The sequence below is a fragment of the Aptenodytes forsteri genome, unplaced genomic scaffold (assembly GCF_000699145.1).
Source record: "Aptenodytes forsteri isolate BGI_AS27 unplaced genomic scaffold, ASM69914v1 Scaffold888, whole genome shotgun sequence".
NCBI lineage: Eukaryota > Metazoa > Chordata > Aves > Sphenisciformes > Spheniscidae > Aptenodytes > Aptenodytes forsteri.
This window is the reverse complement of record NW_008796057.1, coordinates 77275-84728: the sequence shown is the minus strand read 5'-3', so window position 1 is coordinate 84728 and position 7454 is coordinate 77275. Positions and strand designations below refer to the sequence as shown.

Genomic DNA, 7454 nt, shown 5'->3' with positions numbered 1-7454 from the left:
GCCTGGTCCTGGTCCTGCAGCAGCGCGGCCCCGTGCCCGGGCTCAGAAGTGCCGGAGCTACCGTGGAGGCCTGGCGAGGCTTGGGGCCCCCGTGAGCGCAGGGGCAGTGCGTTTGTGCGTGCTCCGTGGCGTCAGCGCTGACCGTGTGAGCACAGGGTCCTGTGGAAGGGGTATTTGTTCCCCATGGGCCCAGGGCTTAGTTTTGGCTCCAGTCCTCAGCCCTGCCTCAAAACCTGTGAGCAGCTCCTGAATGAACCCTGTGATGACACTTTCCTCCTCAGAGCTCCTTCTTCCCCCCGTTCTCTTTCCTCCTCTGTCACTGCTACCCTCTTAACCCTCCTGGGTTCCTTCACTCCTCTGAGACACACCACTGGGTTCATCTTCCTCACTTTGCCTTTTCCCTTGAGCACTACCACTCCCTGACCGTGACAGCTTGGAAACATCAGTGGAGGAGGAGGGGTTTGGTGTTACGGTGTTTCTTCAGACAGCATCTTGTGGCCTGCCTGTCCTGGCTGCGTGGGGTGTTTGGATCACAGGGCTCTTGGGTGCCTTGGCTGTGCTGAGGAGCTGGCAGGGTCCCTACTGTGAGCTCAGGGTGTTTTATGGTACTGTAGGTTGGGAGGTAAGGAAGGGGAACAGGGTCTCTGCAGAGCCCGCCTCTCCTCTTGCAGGGATCCAAGGATCAGAGTGAAGCCTGGGGCTGGATCCAGTGCTGGCAAGAGGCTGATACAGAGCATCGGGTATGGCCAGGCTGATTGCTGCTGCTCTGGCTGCTTGTGGGTATCCCTGAGGAGCTGGATCCAGCATGCCTCTGCCTGAGGTGCCTGTGCCCATCCAGATCTTTGCACTCAAAGGTTATGGTCTCTCTTCAAACAAGTTCAGCCATGAGAATAAGTCATAGTCACTGGGCACTGCCCCATTTGCACCAGTAAAATCAGCTTGACGGGAGGGTGAGATGAGAACCTCTGGAAGGGGCAATGCTGATGTCAGCAGGACCCAGAGAGCTGTAAGGGGCACCTGCATCCCAGCCAGTGTCTCTGAGATGAGCCCTGGATTTAATCCCTGTTTTTGCAGGAGTCGCACAGCTGTGAGCACTGCTGGGCCTCATCCTGCTGGAGGTATCATCATTGGCAGCATGTGTGACCTGTCAGGGAGGCATGGAGGCTCTCGCTGCCAAGGCAGCAGTGGGAAATGGGAAACGAGGAGCCAATTCTTCCCCCCTGTGCATCTCCCTCAGGGTTGGACAGGCCCCTGCAGCCCCTCTGGAGCTCTTGTTGTGGGGCCATAGCAGGAGGAGGGGAGTGAGATGGGACCGTTGCAGGGCCGGGGCCGCTATGGTGTTGGGTTCTGGGTGCTACTGGTGCGCAGGGCCATTGAGGCATCTCGCTAGGTGTCCTCCAATCCCTGCTCTGGTGCATCCAGGGAACAAAAGCTCTTCAGAGACCGTGGTTTGATAATTGCTCCTTGTTTCAGTGCCAGGATCCTTCCCCTGCCCCTTGAGGGGCTGAAGCGCAGAGGCTTCTCAAAGTCAGACAAAACAAGCTGCTTTGAGGGCTGGAAAACCTCATTGCTTTGTTTTTTCTTGTGCAAAACCACAGCCCGGAGCTGGGCAGTTACCCGTATTCCTAGAGCTTGGGAGTGCTGCAGGGCTGATTCCTGCTTGTCTCCGGGCTCCAGCCCTCCCTCACTGCCCCCTCCCAGGTGTCCTGCCTGCCCCCAGGAGTACCTGGCACACCCACACCCCTTGGGCTGGGGAGCACATGGGGTGCTCCATGGCCTGCATGTGCTGGCTGGCTTCCCCTGAGCGGTGCAGGCTGATCCCAAAGTGATGCCGGGGGGGTGGATGTGGCTGTGGGGTTTGGCAGGGCACTGGCAAAACCCCTCTGAGTAGGCAGAGGTGACAGGCTGTGGTGTGATGCTGCAGCTTAGATGGCAGGGGCATGCTGGGGGCCAAAGTGCCACTTGGCTCCTGGGGCTCCTCTGTCCGGAGGGCAGCACTGGCAGAGCTGTGCTGAGGGCTGGGGTGCCGGCACAGCCATGCTGCATGAGTGCCCTGCACCTGGACCTTCCCTGTGGTGGAAAAATCCTGCCCCAATGGGGCCGGCCGCAGCGGGTCTGCGGTCCTGCAAAGGCCCCGTGCGCCGTGGCGTGGCTGGATCCCAGCAGGGCATGCTGCCAGTCCAGCTCCTGGTGCTCTCCTCGTGCTTCAGTTTCCCCATCTGTAGGGAGCAGCCCTGGCCCACTCAGGACTGGCTGGCTGACTTTGGAGCTTGATATTTTATTTAAAAAAATAATCTGTGCCCAGGCAACATGCAAAAGGCGCTGAGTGCTCAGAGCCCTGGCAGGGCTGTCACCTGTTCTTGCTGCATTGAACTCGCCTGGCTCTGAACCTAGTGTCCCAAACAGCATGGGACATGCTGTCCTGTGGGTATTGGTCCATCTGGACAGGGTGGTTTGCTAAACCTCTGGCAGTTGATGTTGCCCCAAGGCAGCTCCAGGCTGTGGGTGCAGGCAGGAGGCCCTGGTGAGGGAGGGGAAGAGGAAGGGAAAGTTTGGTACCCCGATGCTGCCATGTGCAGTGGCAGAGCTCGGCTCCAGCAGGATCAGGCCCTCTAAGGTTGGCGGAGCAGGGGCCTGCTGTCGCAGTGCCCAGCCAAGGGCACGTTTCCTCAACCCCATGCAGGCGCCCCAGGGAGACCCTGGGGCTGGTGAGGGGCTGTGCTGCCCCAAATCTGTGTGCCTGTGGCCACCTGGCCCTGGGCATGCTGTCGGCAGGCTGTTGGGAAGCTGCCAGTGATGATGATGCTCATTTTACTGTCTGGGAGTCCTGTTAACCCAGTGTAACTCCATTAACTTCCATTTAAACCAGCAATTGACTTGGCCATGGCTGTTGGTCCCGTGCCCACCGCTGCTTCCCATGGTGGCTGGGATGTGTCCCCCAATGCACAGCCTCAGGCGGGAAGTGGAAAACCGACTCTGTCCAAAGGCCATGGGCTTTGCTGGGGGATGGAGCCACCTGAGCTGGCTCCTGGCCATGCTGTGACCTGTGGAAGGGTGTGGGGCTCAGCACCCCCAGCCTGGGCGCTGCTGCTGTCCCCAAGATGTGAGGGACCTGCTGGAGCTGTGTGCTGGAGGGCAGTGACAGACCTGCAGCTGTGTGGGTGTCCCAGCGGCTCCCAATCCAAGCTGGGAGGACCAGGGGCGGGGGCTGAGTGCTGCTCCTCACCCCGAAACTGCTCCTGGAGACACCCGAACCGCAAAGGGCTGTGGGCCAGTGCTCCCCTCATGCCTTTGCTATTGCGGTGCCAGCAGCAAGGCCCCCTCCCCCCATCACTGCAACCAGCGTGTGGGACCCAGGGGCTTTAGCTTAGGAAGGATGTGTTGGGTTTTTACCATTTTCATTTTTCTGGGACACGCCGGTTCCCGCAGCTGGGTGGCTTAGGGCTGACTACAGTGTTTACCTCCAAACAGATGCCAGGTGCCCAGACCTAACGTTTGGCAAGGGAGAGAAAGGAGAGAGAGCAGGGAGTGAAGAAACCAGGTGCACTGCATTGGCATGAAATGGCTCCCGGCTCTCCCCTTGGCCATGTCCTCTCTTGGGTTGGATGGGGGCAGGAGCAAGACCTCAGCGGGGTTTGGCTTGTCCCATCTAAAGAACAACCCCAGTTGAGTGAGTGAGTGAGTGCACCTCACCTTCTCTCCTCCCTGCCACAGAAGACCCCGACGGGGCTGGGCGGGTGATAGGGCTGCGAGGTACCAACAGAGCCGGTCTGTGAAACTTGGCTGGGAGGACAGAGGGAGATTGATGTTTGCTTGGGCGCTCAGCCCTCAGCTGCGGGCTCTCCCTGCCCCCGTGGCAGCTGGGGACAAAAGCACCGGCCCCGGATGGCACTGCAGGGCTGGTGTAAGCCCCCCGGGACAGCTGGCAGCTCTGTAAGGCTGGCGCCTGCCCAGCGAGCCAGCATGAAGGGGCCGTGCAGGGAGGCTCACCCGTCAGGATGCTCGCCCATGTTTGGGTGTCTGAGCTCCACTGCAGAGCTGGAGCCCCCCCCCCCGGCCCCACATCTGCCCCGTCTTAGGTCCTGTCCCCTGGCCAAGCCTGGATGGGGTGGAAAGGAGCTGGGGTGACCACAGGAAGCACCCCACAGAGCTGGGGGGGGAGGAGAGTGATGGGGTTTGGGGTTAGGAGCTCGCAGGGGGCTCCCGCCCGGCCCTGCTGGCATCTCCCACGCAGCAGATAAAACCCATCACCACCAATTATGTCAGAAAAATCACCCGTGGAGGTAATGATATCTGGGTGTAATTGCAGGTCAGGGCTCCTGTCCTCACAGGGCTGTTGTGCCCTCATCCCCACGTCCCTCCCACACATGGGGGGCCCTGCCAGCGGCTGGAGCTGGCTGAAGGGTCCTTGGCAGAGAAAAACCCCCAGCGCACCGCTGAAAATCCCAGAAAGGCTTTATTTGTGTAGCAAGATTAAAAACCCACTGCTGCTAGAGGGAGGCTTGGCTGCCCAGCACCTGCGGGTGCTGCCCGGGCACTGGCATCTCCCCATTTGGCGCTGCCTTGGGGGGCTGGGTGAGCCAAGGAGACAAGGTGCACCCCTTCCTCCTTATCCAAACAGGGCCTCCCCAAAAACAAGTCTTGAAAGCCTGGTCTGGACACACGGTGGGGCCCTGTGGGGACACCCACAGAGGGGAAGGCATGCACGGTGGTGGAACGGAGCTGGCTTGGCCTGTCCTGGTGGGTCCCGGGCATGGCCTGGGGCTGGTTCTCTTCTGCTTGCCCTGTCTGTGAAATGGGTGCGTGTGGCTGAGTGTTCTGTGAGGTTTGGGGGGCTGGGCAGAAGGTGGGGGGGTGTGGGGCTTTGCTCCCAGTGAGTCGTGTGAGGGAGAGGGTGATGCCTGCCTGAGGAGTGGGGCCAGGGGCCATGGTGGGGGTTTCTGCCCGGTTCTGGCTTCAGCAGGCAGTGCTGGCCTCCCGCCCATGTCCCCCTGCCCTGCAGGGTCCCTTTTGCCATGACAAGCTGGTCACCAGGGCCCTCACTGTGCCATGGTGGCACCACAGCCTCCAAGGAAAAAGGGGTGAATCCCATTTCCACGCTGCCCTGCCTGGAAGACCCTGGGCCCTCTGCTGCGCCCAGGGCTGTGGAGGGACAGACCCCGCCGGGCTGCGAGCCCTCCCCGGGCTGGCTGTGAGCAGGGGGAAAGGAGAGCATCAACACGTTTCTCTCTGTAGGACCTACATAAACATCACCTACTGCTTTTATTTCCTGCTAAGCATGGAGGATATCCAGGTCTGGAGGGCTGGAAGCCTTGCTGAGCTTGTCCTGTTGAGGTTTTGGATGCTCTCCTCTCTGGTGGAGGAGCAGCAGGGGTGAACCCGCCCAGGGGACACCGCACCTGGGCGACAGGGTCGGGAGAAAGCTGGCGAACAGGGCGGTTTTCACCTCCGGCTCTCTGCTGGCACTGTGGTGCCATGGGAATGCAGCAGTCTGGGGATGCCACCACTCACTCTACTCCTCCAAAGGGATCGGCCAAGCTGCACCCCACTACTTTCATCCTGAAAAATCTCCCTCAGAAGATGGGCTGTGGGCCCTACCCTGCAGGTAGTGCAGTGCCGGCTCCCCGGTGCCAAGCGGCTCCTGTCTGCGGCTGCAGTGGCCGTCTGCGCCCCTTCACCGTCACTGGGACTGGGCTTGCCTGCTGCCTGCCCCAGGGCTAGTATTTCCTCAGAGGAAATGGAGCCTCCTGCCCAGTGTCCCTGCCACAGTCCTTCCTGCGGCCATGGGCATCATGGGCAACTCTGGGCTCTGCAGGGAAGGAAGCATCCCCGAGCTGCTGCTTTCCTGTGTGTTGGAGCTGGCTGGGGGCCGGAGGGGCCCTGTCTGTTGCTGGGGGCTATGGGGCCATAGCCAGCACCCCACACAGTCCGGGCACAGGCAGGGGTGCTGCCTGCTGTTTCCTGCAACCGAGCTCTGGGCCAGGGGAGGAGAGAGGACTGCAGCCTCTCACCTGGCTGCTCGTGGCCCACAGCTCACTGATGCAGCCTAGAGAAGCAGCAGCCTTGACATGGAAGGTGCAGAGAGGTGGAGGGTGTTTGGCTAGAAGGTGGTGTTCCCTGGCCACCAGCTGTGCAGCATCCCAAGGTACTGGGGCTCCCCGGTATCCGAAGGGACGTGGGGGCTACCACATGTCCAGGCTCCAAGGCCCAGCCTGGCAGTGCCGCTGCTCCAGGACAGGGAAACATGGTTCTGGCTGAGCTCATGGCGCCTGGGCGCACTGGGAAGGGGGGTCAGACCGAGAGGCAGTCACGCTTTTCAGGGCCTCAGGGCAATGAGTGGATGTCCTCTGAGCGCAGCACTTTGTAGACAACCCAGTAGAAGATATTGAAGACCAGGAAGGTGAAGGGGAAGACAGCTCGGGAGATAGTGTCGATGCGCTTGGCCCGGTCAATGTAGCACCTGCGGAGGCTCTCCCCTTCCCGCAGCAGCATGCTGGCTGGGGTGGGGCTGTAGATGCCAGGCCCCCCCCCAGCTCCGTCCTTCGGCTGCAGGCAGTGACCCAGCCCGTAGCCTCGCAAGTAGAAGTGGCTCTCGCGGACAAGCTCTTCCTCCTGGCAAAGGGAAAGGCTGTCAGCTGGGGCACCCTGTGGACACCGATACTGCAGGGCGAGTAGGTGCTTGTGGCTGTATGCCCTATACACCCCACTGCTGGGTGATACGGTCATGTAAGTGCCCGGCGCAAGGTTAGGCGCTATTTCAGAAAGCCCGAAGCATGCAGGCAAAAGCACGGGGCCGGCAAGCTGCAGGCAGAGGCAGGCAGCAGCGTGCAAAGGGTGTGGGGGCAAGCACTGACCGCCTTGTCATCCGGCACGTGTTTTAAGGGTGCATCCAAGGGCAACCCTGACCCTGGCAGCCCGACACTGATCCCCCCCTGGCCTCCTCCCAGCTCCAGCTTGCGGGCTTGGGAACCCCAGCTCTCCGGCAGCGAGGGGGATGGGGGTGAACTGGGGTGGGGGGGGAGATGGGCACATGGGGGTGCAGGGAATGCAGGTTGCATGGGGGTGCAGGGCACAGGGGTGCAGGGTGCACTGGGGTGCAGAGCACATGGGGTGCAGGGTGCATTGGGCTGCAGGGAGCTTGGGAGTGCAGGCACTGCTGCAGCAGCTGTGTTTGCTGTGGGGTGGAAGCATGCCTGTGCCAGTGAACAGGAGGGGGCAGGCAGCTTGCTGGGGCAGAGCTGGGCAGGGATGCAGGAGCCTGGCTACCATCAGGGTTTGCAGGGCCTCCCAGTTCCTCCAAGGGCCCAGACCCCCCTTTCTCCCCACAGCTGCTTGGTGGGGGCTGCCCAGTGCAGCAGAGGAGGGAGGCTGAGAGAGCTAGACTCCTTGCTGGTCCCTCTGCCCTTGCTCACCCCATCTCCCCCCATGTTGGTGGGGGGGGGGGGGGGGGGGGC

At 61.5% G+C, this 7454-nt stretch overlaps 1 protein-coding gene across 1 annotated transcript in view; it reads right to left on the bottom strand.

Annotated features, from left to right (window-relative positions):
- Positions 1-6324: 6324 nt before the first annotated feature.
- Positions 6325-7454, bottom strand: part of GLRA4 (glycine receptor alpha 4) — a 7075-nt gene continuing 5945 nt past the window's right edge. The window contains exon 8 of the mRNA XM_009286292.2: positions 6325-6612. Within this exon, the coding sequence (XP_009284567.1) occupies positions 6325-6612 (288 nt within the window). The remainder of the gene's footprint in view (positions 6613-7454) is intronic.